Source organism: Eleutherodactylus coqui, chromosome 4 (genome assembly GCF_035609145.1).
Source record: "Eleutherodactylus coqui strain aEleCoq1 chromosome 4, aEleCoq1.hap1, whole genome shotgun sequence".
NCBI classification, from domain to species: Eukaryota; Metazoa; Chordata; class Amphibia; order Anura; family Eleutherodactylidae; genus Eleutherodactylus; species Eleutherodactylus coqui.
In genome coordinates this window covers 124,959,751-124,978,617 of record NC_089840.1, presented here as the reverse complement: position 1 = coordinate 124,978,617, position 18,867 = coordinate 124,959,751, and the positions used below count along the sequence as shown (strand labels likewise).

Below are 18,867 nucleotides of genomic sequence, written 5' to 3'. Positions count from 1 at the left end.
AAGACTTGTTTTTTGCAGGAAGGCCACGGGTTTTGAAGTTGCATTTCTTTCACAGAAATCTCACGGTATTTCCATGTGGTCATGCCGCGAGATTTCAGCAGGATTTCGGTCCCATGTGACCCCAGCTTAAGGGGTGAAAGGCGAGGTTTTGACTTTTTATATTTACCATTTTTATTAAACTTTTTATTTCTTACTAGGGGCCTTGAATTTCATTAGGAAGGATCGTATTACATTAGCCTATGAGACCTGGTCTCTGGCTGGGCCATATAAGGCACCCTAGATAGCAGGCCCAGAGATCATTTTTGAGCATTCAGGTGCCATAGCAACCCATCGGCACATTGGCACCTATCACATCTTGGGAGTAAGATAGGTGACAAAGGGAGCCCGTCTCCCTCTGTCAGCCTTTAACATGCCGTAGTCACGTTGACTGAAGTATGTACAGGGTTATATGGCTGGGATACAATCCCTGCTGTTAGAGCTAGAGCCCAGCTGCCAAGTCCCTGCTCCTCCCGACGCGGGAGACCCATGCCAGCCTTATTCTGATGCGCCATAAAAAATATGCATCAAAATTATGCACCTTATTGACCGCAGCATAAAGGCATATTGGCAGTTACTGAATGGTTTAAGTAGTTGTAAATAAGAATCATATATGACAAAGGTTGCACTATGGTATACTATAATAAATGTAGGACAACTGAGACCCTTAAATGAAAGTAAAATAAATTCCAGATTGTACAACAAAGGATCTATAGTGTGATCAACTGCTCTGCTCTTAAGACCTTCCGCTGCGCAGAGCTTGCAACCGTATGGTCATGACCGTTCTCGCACAAAATGTACAATCCTACCAGTACTATAAAAAAAAAACAAAAAACAAAGACTGACCAACCTGCATATTTTATGGAGTGCTCTCCCAATTCAGCGGCACAAGATTCCCACACAACTCTTTCAGCAGAGTAGCCTTAAGTCCCATTTACACAGGATGATCATCACTCAAAATTCGCTCAAACGATGTCTTTTGAGCGATAATCGTTGTGTGTAAATGTTACCATTGTTAGCTTTTCGGCCGAACGACGATTTTATGTTGAGTTTAAAATCCATTGTTCGGCCGGCCAGCTAATAACAGGGACCACGCATCTGACTTTACATGGGAGCGAGGATAACATTGTTTTCAGCTGCAGTCCCACAGCAGAACAAAGGGGCTGTATGCAGATAACACACCACCTGCTGTTATATGCATACAGCGAAGGGAGCTGCATTTACATGCAAATTAAGCTAATAAGCTACTAATGGGCATTAGTGCTCATGAGCAGCTTATGCAAAATGATAACGCAAACTGTCATTCTTCCTATCTTAAACGAATTTTGAGCGATCATCTTTGCTCGTAAATGGAGCTTTAGGGCCCTTTTAAGACCTAATAGCTTGAGGTTCATGTTTATCAAATTTAAAGGAGTTGTCCACCCCTATATTACTGATTTCGCAATAGTTGATCGGAAGGGTATACACATGATGTCCAAACAGCTGATTGGCTGGGGTTCCAAGCAGTGGATCCTATTGATCAACTAATCTATAACATATCCTAAGGTCACCAGTAGTGTAGAAATGGACAATCCCTTTATCAATAATAGGTAAACTGTGAATTAGCAAAACTAAGTTGAGTTGTCCACCTCTGTAAGTAATTAAAATCTTTTTTTTTTTACCTAATACAGTCAGAGTGACATTGGTAGATATGCTGCCTGCAGCATTTTGTGCTGTGCAGCTATAAAGCCCCATATCTTCAATTTTGACATTGACTATGAACAGGACCTCATCTTCTGGCATAACATGCATGCGTCGCTCTCTGGCTGCAGGGAAGTCTGTTCCACCATCTTTCTGCCATGCAATCTGTGGAGTTGGGTGACCTTCAGCTGCACACTCTAGACGTGCCATGGCACCTGTGCGGATTGTCAAATCCATTGGCGTTTTAAGAAATGATGGCATTTCTGTCAAAAAGAACAAAAGAAAATAAGTACACCATAAAAACTTCGCTCAAATTACACTTAAAAATTTTTAGCACTACCTCTTCCAGTAATTATGTGTTCCATTAGCTAGGTTGTCATTCACAGAATGGTTTCATAATTACCAAACTACACTTCACTATCTAATTGCATGTAACGTAGGCCTGAATTATGCCGATTAAAAATCCTCATAATGGAACATGTTTACTGGAAGGGCTAAGCACTCAGAAGCCACGATCAGCATTAACAGCATTTAAGTGGTTAAAAGGCTTGCAAGTCTACTATTGTGACAAATAACCTATACGTCACAGGTCATTAAGGGGTTTTATGGAATCAGGCATGTTTAATATAAATGAAGTACCTCTTCCCACTGCAACTTGGGGGGGGGGGGGGGGGCAGGGTTCAGATCTTTACCCTTTATATATGTAAATGGCCATTTTGTTATGTCATTTGTTTAAAGACATCAGTCACTGGGGACTAACAGGAGCAAACTAGAAAAGCCCATACTGTAGTAAACCGATCATGGTAGGATGACTTTTATTACTGTGGAAGTTCATCTTCCAACTGTATAAAATGTATATACTACATTATTTCATATTGAATAGTAAGCCTTAGGGTACCGGATTAAAGAGTGATTAATGTATATTGTTTCTCGCAAGGTGCATGCAGATTGGAGATTGACATCAACACTATTACGGTAATTGTTTGGTTCATTGTATTAACTCCGCGCTTACCATTTACTGTGAGTTTAGCTTTACTGGAATAATTGGAGCCAAAGTGGTTGGTGATGACGCATTGGTATTTTCCTTCATCGGTAAAATTCACATTGAAGAGGTGCAAAACTGTTGTGTACTCCACCAGCTCGACCCCATGTTTCTGATATCTGGCAAAGGTTTCCACCTTTGCATCATACAAGATTTCACTGTCTTTTCTCCAGGCTGTAGACATGGGAGTGTCACTGCTACTGGCCGCTGCACATGTGAGAGTCACATTCATTCCTCTCAGGGCCACCGTTGTTTCCGGATGAGTCTTGATTTGTGGTTTTGGAAAATTATCTAGAAAACAAAAAAAAAAAAAAGGACATTAAAATCACTTCAAATACAAAATTAACAGATTGACACACAGAGGATACTTAAACAATAGTTAAACTAGGTCAACTTCATAGTCTGTTATTCCATCATCACAAATCATCAGCTATTCCAGAGACTGCATACTTTGTTTACTCAGTGGGGCAACGTCAGATGTCATTGTTAAAGTGGCTATTAGCTGTATGTGGATAGGAGCAAGCAATAAAATTCTCTCAGTTCTTTATGAATTAGTGAAATTAACGCAAGCATGAACACTACTAATGCCCAGTTTAGACGGAACGATTACTGTTCGGAAACGTGTTCAAACTAATGAAAAAGAATGATAATCATTTAGTTTAAACACAGCAAGCGACGAGCGAAAATCGTGAGGTCCTCGCTCTTCGTTCAGTTTCACCTGTGGTAAAAAATGAGCGCGGGCTCAGGCACTTATCGTGCTGCTTAATCACTGCTCGCTCAGTGAATAAATGCCCAAGGACCGCACGGTTCTCAATGACAATTGTGCAGTATAAACAGGCTGCCTGCGCAGGAAAGAGCTGGTGAGAACGTCATCAGCTTGTTCCGTTGGGCAAACGAGAATCAAAAGGATTCTCAGCCCATTAGGCAACAAAGCACGGTTATTCATAAAATGTTCTGAGACTCGTGCCTATAGGTTTTTTTTCAAAACATTGTTAGGGAGCCAATGCCAATTAAGTTCAAATACATCAAAGCTTTTCCAAAAGGGTAAAATGTTGCAACATTCTAAATTTTTGACAATTCTATTGCTATGCAGCAAATAAGAATGGTATGTCATATTCTCTGAAAGCTCACAGATATCACACTAGCTGGAAAATGTAGTTGAAACCTCTATGTACAGTAACTGCGCCAATCATATAATGAAGATTTACAGCAGCTACAAGTAAACCTATTTAACAGGGGAACATTTTCATTCCCTTTCTGAATACAGTACACAGCCAATAAATAAAACCAGAGTTTGTGTACAGAAAACTGCCTTAGGGCTCATTCACACGAACGTGTGCAGAAAATGCTGTGTGCATTGCGCAGTGTTTTACCGCTCTGTCCCTTAGCGTTTAATATGCAACCCATAGACAACAGAGCTGTATGCGCATAATACGCGGCAAAATAGAACATTCGTTCTTTTTTACGCACGGATTATACGTAATGTATATTAGGACTATAACTTTTTTTTTTTTTACAATCTCGAATCTCGTATTCCAGTATCCTACTTTGATGCACTTTTGATTCTATGAACATCCAACTACCTAGTGATATGATTTTGGGGTGACCTTTTCTGAAAAAAATACTGAAACAATTAAATTATTTGTTTTTAGACAGAAGTGCATCAAATTAGGATACAGGAATATGAGGTTGTAAAAAAGTTATAACCCTAATGTGAATGAATCGCTAAAAATCAATGTACTTACATCCTGTGATATGCGGTGAAATCACGTTTGTATGAATGAACCCTTAAATCGTATCATTTCCAGCAATGTAGTAATGAGGCAAAAATAAACACAACACGTGACTATGAAATAAACAAGGAATAAAATACAGACATTGCACAAATTTAGTCGTCAAGTCGGTAGAAGTAGAACAGTGGCATTTCAGTAATTCCAGTAATAAGAGAAGTAAAATTAGATACAAACCACAGATAAAGTCTCCAGAATCCACGCTGAGCAGAGAACGCCCGGACAGCCAATCAGGATGGGCACAGCTCACATTTACAGAATTCTGCAAGCCACTCTCAATTAGCCACTGGGGAAACCACTTCAGCTGACAGTCACAGAGCAAATTGCTGGTGTTTAGGATTCTGTAGAAGATTCATACAGGAGGTCATCAGACAGGGTACAAATTGGCAGCTTATTTTGTGGCAATCATCAGGTGTACAACAAGACAGAAGATCAGCGGCCGGAAAATAGCACACAGAGCAGCGTTTAAGGTAAACTGAAGCTTGTAAAGCCTGGGACAAAATGTTCAGAAAGAAGCACAGCAGGACAGATCATTTCTGGAGGCTGCATACTAAGTGCAGGGTCAGGTTAGAACCAGGGATGTATGTATACCGCGAGTCTTCAATATTAGGCAAAAACTTTCTTATTTTTAGTTTGTGAACTTTTAGACTCCATGTATTTACTGCATGCAAATGACTGCAGTAGAAAATGCATAATCAGGCAATGCGATCCGTAATACTTACAACTCCTGGAGTTTAATATGAGCAAAGGCTTCATCTTGCAAAGACATAACTCCATTATTGCTCAAGTCGCTGGGAAGAGAAATGAACAAATGTCAAATAGAAGATTCATATCAGTGTTTATTAAGGGATGCCAGTGCCATTAATTATGCATCTTCAGAACAGAAGAGCTCACATAAGAATATTAGTCAGATACAGCATCACTTCAAAAGTAAATGCAAAAGTGACTCTTACAAGCTATGGCTTCACGACAAATGCAATAGAACGCTTCTTTACTTACTCCATGTGGAAATTTAAAAAAAAGTCACAAGAAAAAAAAAAGAATAATAGGACCTGCTCAGAACCACACTATTGGCCATAGTGAAGAGCTGTTAATAAGCAGATTCAGGCCGTTCATGTATTATGCGGTCCACTGCAGGGGCAGTCATTTAGATGAGCGGCTGTTATTGTGGATTGACTGTCCGACTGCCTGCAGCTTTCCATAGCCAAATCAGATATTAAAAGGGATTGTCTGGGATGAGACAATGCTAATATGTCACTGAGCAGCCTTAGGCTGGTTCCACACGGGCGATTGCAATTTGCCACGAGAAAATCGCAGCAAAATCGCATCTTTGTTCCTGCGATTTTTGAGCATCAGCGATGCTTTTTCTTGAGAATGATCTCCCATCGCATCGCTGCACTAAATAGGACCTTCTAATGTTAAAAACCCACCACATCGCACGAAAATCACAAACTTGCTCATTGTGATGCGATAAACAGGAGGCTCCACAGGACAATATGGAATATTAAAAAAAAAAAAAAAGAGAAACTCCCCACGCTCCTGCAAATTGCAGAAAGATAGGACATGCTGCGATTTTTTTTTCCTCGCAACATGGCATTAGTGAAAACATCGCTAATAGGAATGAAACCATTGAAAATAATTGGTTTCATAATTCTGCATTTTCACTCACTCTCACATCGCATGATTTTATCAACCATGTGAAACTGGCCTTAAATGTTACATAAGAAGTACTCAATATTTGGTCCTGTTTGTAGAATTGCCACCACTATAGGAATGGATTCTGGCCTCTGAACAAAGTGATATCTGCATGGCATTTGTTAGAGCTCTACACCTGTATCTGCTTCATCCAAATCATCTGCACAAGCCAAAGACACAAGATGAAGTAGAAGTCTTTTGAAAAAGCTGAACATAGTGTATGTTGTAGTTTTCACGGCCGATGTACACTATGATCTGAGGAGTAAAAATTCTTGAACGGGCGCACAAATCTAACGTTTGTGCGCCCGTTGAGAAGGCATGGGCCCTGGTGCATATACGCCGTTGCCCCTTCCCTCCCCGGCTCACTTCTCTTCCCCTCTGGCTGTTTGCAATGGGAGGGGGCGGAGCTAAGCTCCCACCCCTTGTCTGCAGCCAGCCATGGGAGGCGGGACAGTGCTTAGCTCCACCCCTGTCCCACCCCCTCCCATTGAAATCAGCCAGAGGGGAGGAGAGAAGGGGTGGGACAACAGCTGTCATTGGCTCCCATAGGAGCCCATGCAGCAGCCGACGTATTTCAGCCAGAAAGATAGTTCCCAGGCTATCTTTTGGGCCCAACATAAAAAAACTTGGCACTATCTTGGCTTGGGTTCTTTTACGTCGTGGGAATATGGCCATGTAATCTGATGCATTGGAATCCAATGCATCAAATCGTAGCGTATATCGGCCAACCATGAAAACGGCGGGCTGATATACACTCGTGTGAAAAAGCTTTAATTGATAAAGAAAACAAAAAAACCTCTAGGTTAGCGTCAAAATGTAATTCCCACCTACAAGTAACTTCTAAAACACAGTATGGCCATCCTTTTTTATCCAGATATGACTCACATGACTAAAATCTGACAGAGCCATTGTTGGGAGTATGGGAAATCTAGCTGAAACATGTCTGATAAATCTTCTGAATGATGGAGCAGATTTCTTTAGGTGGAAATATTCACTATGAATAATCATGGATAAAGATGGTATATGCCTGCATCTATACAAATGGCAAGATGGAACAATATCTCTGCAATGCCACCCACTGGAAGGCAACATTCCTGCAAGTTAATGTTATTTTTTTTTATTGTTTTAAGACTTGTTTAAAAAGTCTGATATTAACTTGCAGGAATGTTGTCTTCCAATAGGTGGCACTGCAGGAGTATTGTTCCATCTTCCATTTGCATATTTCCCAGAGGAATATGGAGGGTCTTATAAACGTCTCCTCACACACCTTCTAGGTGATGTCCTAAAAGAGAAATTATACATTTCCTGTCCCATATCTATTGGCCTCTCACTAGCCTAGCCAAAAACCTACTGCAGGCTGATGAGCAGCAATCACCCCAAAACAGCTGTGAAAAGTTTCTAGCTTTAACTTACAATTGGCTTCCCAGTCATTGTTTCAAGACTTGTTAAAAAAAAAATCCAACATTGACTTGCAGGAATGCTGCTTTCCAATAGGTGGCGCTGCAGAGGTATTGTTTAATCTTATCTGCATATTTCCCAGAGGAGCACAGATGGCCTTATAAGTCTCCTCACTCACCTTCCAGGTGCTCTCCTTAAGGAGAAAGCGATTCGCTTCCTGACCTGCATCTATACAATCACAAGGTCCATTTGTTTCTTCTTACACAAGTAACAACGGATCAGTGTAGAGATGTCAACAATATTTATGAAATCGGTAAATATTAAAATGAGTGATCGGTGTCCTAGCTTTCTCAGAACAGCATATTTAGTATTCAACTCATTCCACATCGCCTTCCTTCAGCAAGATACTTACAGATGTTGCAGCAAATCCAAACCAGTAAAAGCTTTTTTTGTGATTGATTTAATTTTGTTTCCTTGCAAAACACTAAAAAGGAGGAAAAGGAAAAAAAAGTTAAATTAGTTTCTCCTCTAAACGTACTTCTCTAATACACTGACCAAATGAATTTACAATACTTAAATCATCAAGTTACTGAAGCCCTCATTGAATATTCCAATTTATTTTTCGTAATGAAGCTGCATTGGGAAAATGAAGAAACCAGTCTAGATTTAACATGTAGAAGCAGGTTAAAACCGAAGGCGCTCGTTTATCCACTATCTTAGTATGCAGAACACATCTGAAAGGTTACATGATGAGGTCATACATACCACTGGCATAAAAGGGAAATAGTCCTAATAAGCAGAATAAAAGGATCTAAACAAGACTCTTAAAGTGAATGCATCTCCTTTATTTTCTTTTAACTTCCTAAAAGCTGGCAGTGAAACCCGGTCCTTTTCTTCCAATCGCCATTTATTTTCTGATGTTAGAATTTTCAATCCATTTCTATACATGACTATGTTGCTTGTGCTGCAGGTAACAGCATTCAGAGATGCACATTACCACAGGAAGCTTTAGGGCACAACGGAATCACACAAGATTTTTCTGCACAGATTCCGCCTAAACAATCATGGCAGAAATCTGCGACCTTCTACCGTGTGTTTTGCAATGTATTCAAATGCAGATTTAGGCCTCATGTCAATAGGCAGGTCAGATTCTGCCCCGCCTGCGGTTGAGGACCCCAAGTACCTGTCGGGGTCTTTTTTCTGTACTGCGGAAGCGCTGGCCGGCGCACATGTGCAGCAATTTTAATTCTAAACTCCTGCTTTCCCGCGGAATCCGCGGCCTGTCCTGACTTCAATGGAAGCCGTCTGTAAAGGAACTGCACTAAAATGGAGCATGCTGCTATTTGTTTTCCACATGCGGAATCCGGAAAACAAAACCACATATGTAAATTTAGTGCGGACGCCCAGTGGCTTGAACTGTGGATCTTCCATAATTCAAATCTGCCCGTGGACATTGTGCCTTAGCCCTGTCAATGGGTGAAATCTGTGTGCAGAACTTCCAAATAGGAGCAGCTTTAAGTGCATTGTCACTTAAAGCGGATCTATGAGGCATCATGTCAGATTCTGCGTGTGGATTTTGCCCATTAACAAGGCTAAATGCGCTTGTGAATGAGCTGCAAAAGATGCGACAAGAATCACAGCGGGATTTGGGGGCAGAATAATTTGTATGCAATTCTGCAGTGTGAACACACTCAGTCTGCAGGTATATTCACTGACTTAAGGCCCATTTACACGCAAAGACAATCTTTCAAACGATTGAAAGATTGACAGTTTTAACGACTGTTTTGCATAAAGTGTTAAAGGACACTAATGTCCATTAGCACTTTATTAGCTTCATATGCGTGTAAATAGGCCTCCGGGAGGAAAGTTAAAACAGCTTTAAAAAAGGTAGAAGAATTTCTGGCACTTGTGAGGTGAAGCGGCTGCATTAGAATTCAAAAGCTAAAACGTGGGCAGCACTGTAGCAGTGGGTAATGCCTTTATTTAAAACCGTCACATCAAAAGCAGACCATTTCATTTTGCTGTTGTGCTACCTGAATTTCTGTTCGGGGCAGTAATCTGCCTTATGAGGTATTTGCCACTTACAGGGTATGTAGCTTGAAAAGACCACTAAAGGCTTCAGTGGAGTCCTCGATAGCCCAGGAGATTTCATTGTTTCGTAGGTCCCTGTAAAAACAGATATTTATTCAATATCACACCATTTAATTTGTAAATCTATAAACCAAAAGGCCCTGTTCACACCACTTCCATTTCATAGCAGTTGTGACTAATTAGTTTGGATCCATTTGGCAGATTGGTCATGTGACTACTTTTCCTTAACGGATTTCTAATGGATCAAACACGTTTTCTGCATAGAAGCAGCATCCCACGATAGACCGATCTGGCTGACAAAAAAAAACCCGTTGTTAAAGAATATGTCATTTACTAACTGTAACCGATAATCTGGCCTTGTTGTCCAATGCAATCGCTCACAGATCAGTTTCATCTTTCAGGGCCTTAAAGAGAACATTCTACTTGCAGTGGCATCTGTGGCAGTCCAGTACACAGTAGGAGGAGCTGAAGAAAATGGATTTAGGCCTCCTTCACACGGGCGACAAAGTCGCGCGATTTTGTAGCGATGCTACAAATCGCATGTATGTGAAGCCCATGGTTTCCTGTGGGTTCCTTCACACATGAGAGGTTTTGTAGCATGCTACAAAACGACACACAAACCTCGCAGGTCCGGCGATATGCCCACGACACGCAAGGTTTTGTAGCCCATGTTTCCCTATGGAGCCCTCCTCTCTGTTGCATCGCATGAAAATGCAGTTTGCATGCGATGCGATGCAACTTTCACAGTAGCATATGTTAATGTCAAAGCTATAAGCTAAGCCCTAACTGCCGGGAAAAAAAAAACCACACATACACCATCTTAGATGAGCTGTCAGCCCGGCCACAGCTTCTCCCCAGGTCCCGGCACTCATCATCATCATCTTCTCCTCTTTTGGCCAGGGATTCAAAAATCCCCCGCCTCCTGGAAGCGCTGGCTGTGATTGGCTGACATTTAGCCAACCACAGCAAGTGCTCAATAAATGGCAGTGCTTGAACCAATCACAGCCATTCTTCAAGCACTGGTTGTGATTGGCTAAGTGTCAGCCAATCACAGCCAGCACCTTCCAGCAGCCGGGGATTTTTCAGTCCCTGGCCAGAAGATGAAGAAGATCAGTGCCGGGACCTGGGGAGAAGCTGCGGCGGAGCCCCGGACAGCGCGGAAGAGGTGATGTACACTTTTTTTTTCTCCTTTAGTTACAGCTTATTTTCGGGCACGCAATGCTACAAAATCATGGTATTGCTGCGAGAAAATCGCAGCGATATCGCACGGTGCAGCGATGAGATATCGCTGCGATTTTCTCGCAGCAATGCGGTGTCGCCCGTGTGAAGGAGGCCTTATAGTTTTGTAGGAAAAGATTCATTATAGCTTGTACTTTAGTCATTCAAACGCTTCGGTCCAGGTGGCAGTACTAACCAACGAGTAACAGCCCTCTCGGTATGGTACTTAATACAGCCATCATTTACATAACTGTTATTAATCTGTTTACGCCATATTTGGCATAAACCGAGCTGTAAAACTTCACTGTAAGCTCACCAAAAGTGTACGCAACATACCAAAAGTGACACGGCCTAAAACATTAGGACAGATTACAGTAATATTAAAGTCAGAATACTGCACAGATTTTGACCCAATAGGCAGTAACCCAAGGCAAACCTAGGCAACCTTTTGGCAAGCTACCAGATGCCATGGTGGCCAATTAGTGCCTAGCGATAACACAAGAGGCACTAATTTAACTGTCATTATACTCTGCTGAATCAAGGAGGGGAAAAAAATTAGGAGTTTGTTCGTTTTGGGGTCTTATACTATATTTTGGTAATTCACTTCTATTCTTTTTTACTACATTAAAAGCAAAGCTCAAGGGTCCATTCTAGATATTTGCGTTTTTTGTTTGGTGATAAACCCTTTCCTTTTATAATGCTTTTCATCTGTACATGCTCTTTTTACCCTAGTTAATCTGGGCACCCTCCTATGCTCTTTCTACAAGATTGGATTTTCTTCTGGTTTACAAGTCTGAGTGAGCTGGTGTTCTTTAATATTTTACTGATCATGTGCTGATCAAGTTATTTCTTTGTCTAAATCTTTTAGTCTTTTTCACTCAGATGGTCATGTGATCACAATTCTGACCAGCTCAGATCTACTTGGGGTTATAGATTCATTTTCCAGTCAGATTCTCAGTTTGTGTGATGCTGTTACATGGATCTACCAGAACTGCCTATATTAGAGACACAGGCACTCTATCAGAGTTACTGGATGATCACACAGCTCCTGTCACACAGTTGTAATAGAGGGGATCAAAGCTCATCCTCCTGACTGTATACTTATGGACTGTAGTGTATTTAGGTCAATACAGAAGGTAATTATTGAACTGTATCCTCAGCAGGCAGAATGGTATAACCCTTAGCTAATGCTGTGCTGATGCATCAGGAGATTCATTTGAATCTCATGATGCATCATGAGGAAAAAAAAATCTCACTCAAGGTGTCTGGTAAGCATCAGACAGGAGGCTGCACTTCATATAAGTGACTGGAATACACAGATGAGACCTCCAGAGTGAGACAGGCAATTAGTTGTGAGAGGCAGGAATGGAAAAATGTGTTTTCAATGGAGAGGGCATTCCTCTAGTTTGGAACTATGTTTTTTGTTTTACCGCAGAGATTCAGCAGCCATATGATGCCCAAAATGTGGCCATGGTGGTCAGAGTAACAGATGCTGCCTTTTACTTTGCTTTTCGTTAGATACCGTAGCTCAGTTAGATCTGTTCGGGTTCCATACCTACATCGATGGGGCTCTATTGTAGGTAGGTTGGGTGAGAGAGTTCGGTTATTGTTGAACTATGTTGCAACCTTTATTTGCGTTCTTTGAACTTTGGTTAGCCTAGCAATGTGATGGACGTTTTGGACTCAATGCACTAATTTGATTTTCAAGTCAGATCACTTCATGGCTCACGGAGCATGTTCATTACTTTACCCACTTTTAAATGACGTAATGTTTTACACCATAATTTTAAAGCATTAAGGACGCCTGCACACGGCAGACCCGGATTCCGCATGTGGAAGCCCGCTGCGGAATCTGGCTCTGACCCCGGCTGGCGACCAAGCGCACCGTTCATTTTCGCTCTTCATCTGTTCTGCGGACATGCACGGTACAGATTTTCTGTTTTCAAATGTTACGCTAGGAGATGACGCAGAATCCCCGACCTGTCCGCAATGTTAATTTCAGATGGGCTGTGGGTCGGACGCCTTCCATTGACTTCAATAGAAGCAGTGTGTGCGGAATCCACGCAAAAATAGAGCATGCTGCAATTTTTCCTCCACTCGCAGAAACCGCAATTGGTTTCCTGGAAGTGTGCAAGAAGAATCAAATTACCATAGCATGCTATGGATGGTATTTGCTGCGGATGCTGCAGCAAAAATCAGTTTGTGTGCAGCCGGGCCTCAGGGTATGAATAACCCTATTTAGAGAAATATTTGCTCAGAATTATGTCACTGATGTCCTTTGGATTTTAGAAACATCTCCTCCCCCATCAGTTGACCACGCTTAGGAAGCCCTGCGCAAGATAAATACACAGTTCCTGCCTCTCTTATTCCATAGAGGTGGTGGTTCTGATTTGCAACACATTACGTTTTGAGGCCGATTGGGCTATATTTGATCCTGAGCAACAGTATATATTTATGGCATGCAGTGTGAATGAATGCAAATAGCATTCCTATTCTTATATGTGCCTCCTCCAACAGACATGGACCTTGCTTAGGCTCGCTCTTATCTTTTCTTTGGTTGTCAATCCAGAGTTGGATAGACTGACTGGAAGTGGTTGTCTTCCATTCGCAGGGGGAAGTTCTGTGCTGAGCCGGTGGCTGGAAGAAAGTGACATTTTTCTCCTTCGGCCTGTGCTTACTCCTGCCACTTACCCACGCACAGATCTCTCTCCCATATACATAATAATATCTTCTGCTTATCCTGTGCTCTATTTAACATTTCTAGTATGCAATATTTGGTCTACCATTTGAAATATATAAGAAATTGTATAGTAACCCATCAGTTACTTTCCCTTAAGAAAACTAGTTTTAGCCTTGGTCATTTACCTCCCTCTATGTATGCAGTTAATATAGTGGTTTAGCCTAAACCTGGAAAGGACACCGGAGACTGTGAGCCATATAGGCCCTTTTTTAAATTGGGATTGTAAAATCCTGGTCAAACTACCTCTTCATGTGGCTTATCAGTATTCCACATTATCCAGTGTCCAAACTGGGTTTATGCCCTGCAGGCAGTGGTGAATAAAATGACTTCACCGCATCTCTTTTCCATTGAGTTCCACAAATATGACGTATTCCTGCAGCCCTTATTGCTTCCTGAAAGATTGTTCTGCCAAGATTCTCCAATGGAGTATACTTCACACCTCATTGCTGGCTGTTATTGTTATACTTGTTCTGTTATGCTGTTGGATTGTTATGGAAACCTACTGAAAATCAAAGCAAATTGCAGAAGAAGAAAAAAAAAAAACTTTTTGTGCTCATTCTGTTATTGTCATTTTTTAAAATGCAAATTAATCAGGACATGTCTCTGCTCTTTTGTGTATATAAGAATGTTTCTTCAGATAGCTCATTATACTAGCTTTTTTATACTAGCCTGATGTGGAGGCCTAAGCAGCCGTGAAGGCTTGCTACATCATCTCTTTTAGTTAGTCATTAAAAGGTTTCATTTCAACGAGAAGATTTTGTTTTTCCCATTGAGAGCATGAACTTTGTATCCGACTGAATCCCAATATAGTCAGCCTCTCCCTAGCCAAAAATTGCATTTTACAAGGATTAATAGATTAAATCTAGCTGCAAAGCAAGAATGGAAAAGAAATTTAAATTGCATTCATTTAATGGAACACTAAACAAAAAATAATCAAAAAGGTTTTAAAAACCCCCAGTAATTCCTCTTAAACTCATTTTAGCACTATAAACTAAGAAATATATGAAGAAATAGTCTGTGTGCATGTCAGCAGTTCCGTGATGTCCTTTCTCTTCACCATTCTGTAACTAGCTGCAAAACAAATGGCTCCCTCTGGAGCAGAAGCCTCCCACACTCACTCTGGAGCAGAAGCTTACCCTCCCCTATTCCCTCTGGAGCAGAAGCCTTCCCCCCTACTCCCCCCCCCCCCCCCCCCCCCGGAGCAGAAGCCTTTCCCCACCCTCCGCAAAACACAAAAATCGTTAAGGCCCAATGTCCATGTGCGGATTTTAATCCGCAGTTGGATTCCGGCATGAGGCCTAAGCTTTCTTCCTGGCTACACCCTGAATCTTTAGCCATACACCAGACAAAAATTAAAGATCAGGAAATCATCTGCCTGCAAGATCTCTAACATGCTGTGCTTTGCATCCCTTTAAATCTTTCAGACTTGGGTGCTAAAAACACGTTTACAAATTAAATAGAATTTTCAGAATCAACAGAGTCCTCCACATGTTGGGAGAGAGAGCATTACAAGTCACTTCTACAAGTCAATACAAAATCAAGATCTTTGAATAACGATTTGTCACTTGTTAAACAAAATCTTATTTATTCTCAGATTTCTGTACGGGTAACTAAGAGTATGTGGAGGAAAGACCAAATCCAATTCCTTGTGTGAACCTTCTCTGGTTTCTGCTTGGTTAAGCATCAGTGATTGGAGCCCTGTTAATCAGAGCGGCCCTCCTGCTTGTGAACATCTGATGACCCTGAACTGCATAGTCCGCCTGTCATTTGTTGTTACGCCCTTTCTGAACCACAAAAACAGGTCTTAATTAATGTATTCTTGTTCCCTTTCATGAGGCTCAAACTCTCCCAGATTGGTTTTAATTACTGCATTAGAGAGGTTGCACAAAGGTTAACAAAAAAATGAACGCATTTAGACATTTCTGTCTCGGCTAAAGTGGAAAGAAGTGGAGGGATGAAACTTTAGATGAAGAATTGGGAACAAAGATAATTATCCATTCAATTACCATAGACTATGCAAATAGGCTATTAATAAAGAACCGTAAATATGAAAGCCTAACCAATCTAAAATTCCACAAAATAACAGTTTTGCAGCAAGTAAATGGAACTCTATTCCCACCACTGGGATAAGACTATTTTTCTGTAGATCAGCAAACAGGTAGAAAAAAAACAAAACACTTACAATGTCACAAGAGTTGCAAGTTCCTTAAATACACCTTCAGCAATATGATTTATTCGGTTATCCCCTAGGTTCAGTCTTTCCAATGAGCTAAGTCCAACGAATGCAAACTCATCCAAACGGTTCAGCTGATTGTATGACAGGTCCCTGGGGGAGGCAAATGACAGAAAAACAGGAGTCAGACAACCGCACATTTATGAATTACCAGCTTGCCAAAGTAAACAGCAGATAAGAAATTCACAGACGTAAATTTGCCATTTAAAAGCAATTTCTTTATTCGAGAAACCTTACTCAAAATGAGGATCTCCCCTAGCAACGGAAGCCAATAAGATTAAAGAGCAGAGCTGTGGTGGAGAAATCAGAAGTGGAATAATACTAGTAAAGCAGCCAACAAAGCCATGTTAAGACTATACAGGTATGTAAGAAACAACTTGTGCATTTATTATAGTCAAGCCTGGATGATTCCAAGAAGGAAAAATACCAGCGTGAGCAAAAATCCAGCATGTCGTCCCACAAACACATACGGTATAAAGACTATACGAGAACACTTACAGATCCAAGAGATTCTGGCAGAACTCCCAAGCATCTGGGCTGATCCTGCTGACTGTGTTTTGACTCATGTAAAGCTGCTGCAGTGATCGCAGTCCGTACAGCCAGCCTTTGTTAATGTCTGTGACATTATTATATTCTAGCTCGCTGTAGAAAAAGGCAGAGCAGTTAGTCTTCAAGAGCACAACAGACCGCAGATGACGACATACAACACCAAAAGGAAAGCCTAGGTTACGTTAATGAAAGCAGTACCCTAGTTTACAAAGCTTTTACAAGGAACAAATGTAGACGGTTTAACAAATTTGTGTGCTGGTCTCAGATCAGACCTTAAAAAAAATGGCCACCATGTCAGGTTCTTGTTGGGCAATTAAAATATTTACTATCTTTCAAAATGAGTACTTTTAGGCATGTAAAACTAAAAAGATTTAGTGTATTTTCTGACAAGTGAGATTTTATGGAAATATATGGAATCTTTGTTGGCCCTGTGATAAGGAAACTATCAGCGCTATTTCTTCCACTTAAAGAAATGAAACCTAAAATTGAAAAGAAGCAAATGGAAATTTTTCCTTTTTTTAAAAACTAGTAGTGGATGGGTAATAAATACAAAAAAAATCCACAATCAAATCAGTCATTGCGCAACATCCAATGACATTGTTAACCCCTTAATCACACAGCACTCCCCCCACCCCCACCCAATCAGTTTTCATTTTTTCCTCTACACTTTATAAAAAAAAAAAAATCATAACTCCTTTATTTATGCATCAATGTATCTGTATGAGGGCTTGTTTTTGCGGGATGAGTTGTATTTTTCAATGCTACTATTTAATGTACCATATAATGTATTGAAAAACTTTTTAAAACTTTGAAGTGGAGTAAAAGGAGAAGGAAAAACAAAAAATGAACTTTCGCCATCTTTCGGTGCGTCTTGTTTTTACGCCACACAAATTGCAACACAAATGGCTTCATTCTATGGGTCAGTACAATTACTATGATACCAAACAGAGTTTTTTTCGCTGTACTATTTTTTTTCAAAGCTTTTTTTAAAATTATTTTCTGCAGCCATCTTCTGCATGCAATAACTTTATTTTTCAGTCGACATAGTTGTGCGAGGGCTCATTTTTTGCGGGACATCCTGTAGTTTGCATTGGTATTTTTGAATTTGATGTATGATGAGTGATAGCCGCAGGATGTAACTGTACGTCCTATAGCAGGAAGGGCTTAATGTAGATCTTTAACACTTTTGGCACTCTAAAATATAGTTACTTACAGCTGCTCCATATTGTCCAATCCAAAAAAAGCACCGTCCATTAGTTTGCCAATTCCATTTCTTTGCATCCTTAAAGATTTTAGTGAGTCCAGGCCTTGAAAAGTCAGGCTCTCTACAATTTGAATTCGATTCCGCCTCAATTCTCTGCCAAGGAAGAATAAAGGGGACACAGATGAACATTACATAAATTGTTTCCAAAATAACCATCTCTGTATTTAAAAGAATTGGGCTCCATTTACAATGGAAACCCCACCACTCGGGTAAATCGGACACCACACACTTAATATGGAATAAGTGAGCTCAAGATGATTTTTTTGCTTTATCAAAGCAAAAAGGGGTTGCATCTAGTGCTAGGTTTGCCATTAAATATGACAATCTGTGCAGATATGAACACAGCCTTAGTCAGATGTAAGTAGTATGCTATTCCTATCAGCTCCTGGCCTCTGTTCACAACCAAAAGATTAGCCAGTTTAGAGCCAAAACCACAATAGAACCACATAGTTATCCAAATGAAAAAAAAATTGTGTGAATTGTGTCCCCATAAAGGTCATGAGCCGCCCTTGAGGACATAATAAAGTTTTTTTGTACATAATAGCCTCTGGGATAGATGTCAGCTGCTACAATCCAGCACCTTACTGTTCAACACTAGAGATGAGCGAGCATACTCGTTAGGGGACAATACTCGAGCGAGTATCGTCCTCTTCAAGTACCTGTCTGCTCGTCAGAAAAGATTCGGCCGTCAGCGGGGGTGGGGGGAAAGATATCCCCCCCCCCCCCACACACACACACACACACTTCCCCGGCTCACTCCCGCAACCCACTGCTCACCCCTGCTGGCACCCAACTCTTTTCTGACAAGCAGGCAGGTACTCGAGAAGGACAATACTCGCTCGAGTATTTTCCCTTAACGAGTATTCTTGCTCATCTCTATTCAACACCTCTGAACAGTCTCATCAGAACAGCCCAGGTGGTGGCATACATGTTTTCTAGATTAGGTTTAGGGATGGCTTTCCTACGTAACATTTTTATAGATAGCTAGGCATTTATGAAGTTTCTTTGAAGTTTGATAGAGACCTCTCTGACAATTCCAGCCTTTGTCACAACTGTGAATTATGTACAATCAGCATAGTAGTTCACTGGCAATATATAGCAGCACAGCATAGTAGCTCATATGCTATGTGA

General features: G+C 40.9%; 1 protein-coding gene across 1 annotated transcript in view; it reads right to left on the bottom strand.

The window, feature by feature from the left end:
* Positions 1-18,867, bottom strand: part of LRIG2 (leucine rich repeats and immunoglobulin like domains 2) — a 73,102-nt gene that overhangs the window by 15,030 nt on the left and 39,205 nt on the right. The window contains exons 6-14 of the mRNA XM_066600060.1: positions 17,686-17,829; positions 16,422-16,565; positions 15,873-16,016; positions 9,727-9,807; positions 8,054-8,125; positions 5,271-5,339; positions 4,726-4,889; positions 2,729-3,049; positions 1,698-1,979 (exon numbers count right to left, since the gene is read on the bottom strand). Coding sequence (XP_066456157.1) covers positions 1,698-1,979; positions 2,729-3,049; positions 4,726-4,889; positions 5,271-5,339; positions 8,054-8,125; positions 9,727-9,807; positions 15,873-16,016; positions 16,422-16,565; positions 17,686-17,829 — 1,421 coding nt within the window. The remainder of the gene's footprint in view (positions 1-1,697; positions 1,980-2,728; positions 3,050-4,725; positions 4,890-5,270; positions 5,340-8,053; positions 8,126-9,726; positions 9,808-15,872; positions 16,017-16,421; positions 16,566-17,685; positions 17,830-18,867) is intronic.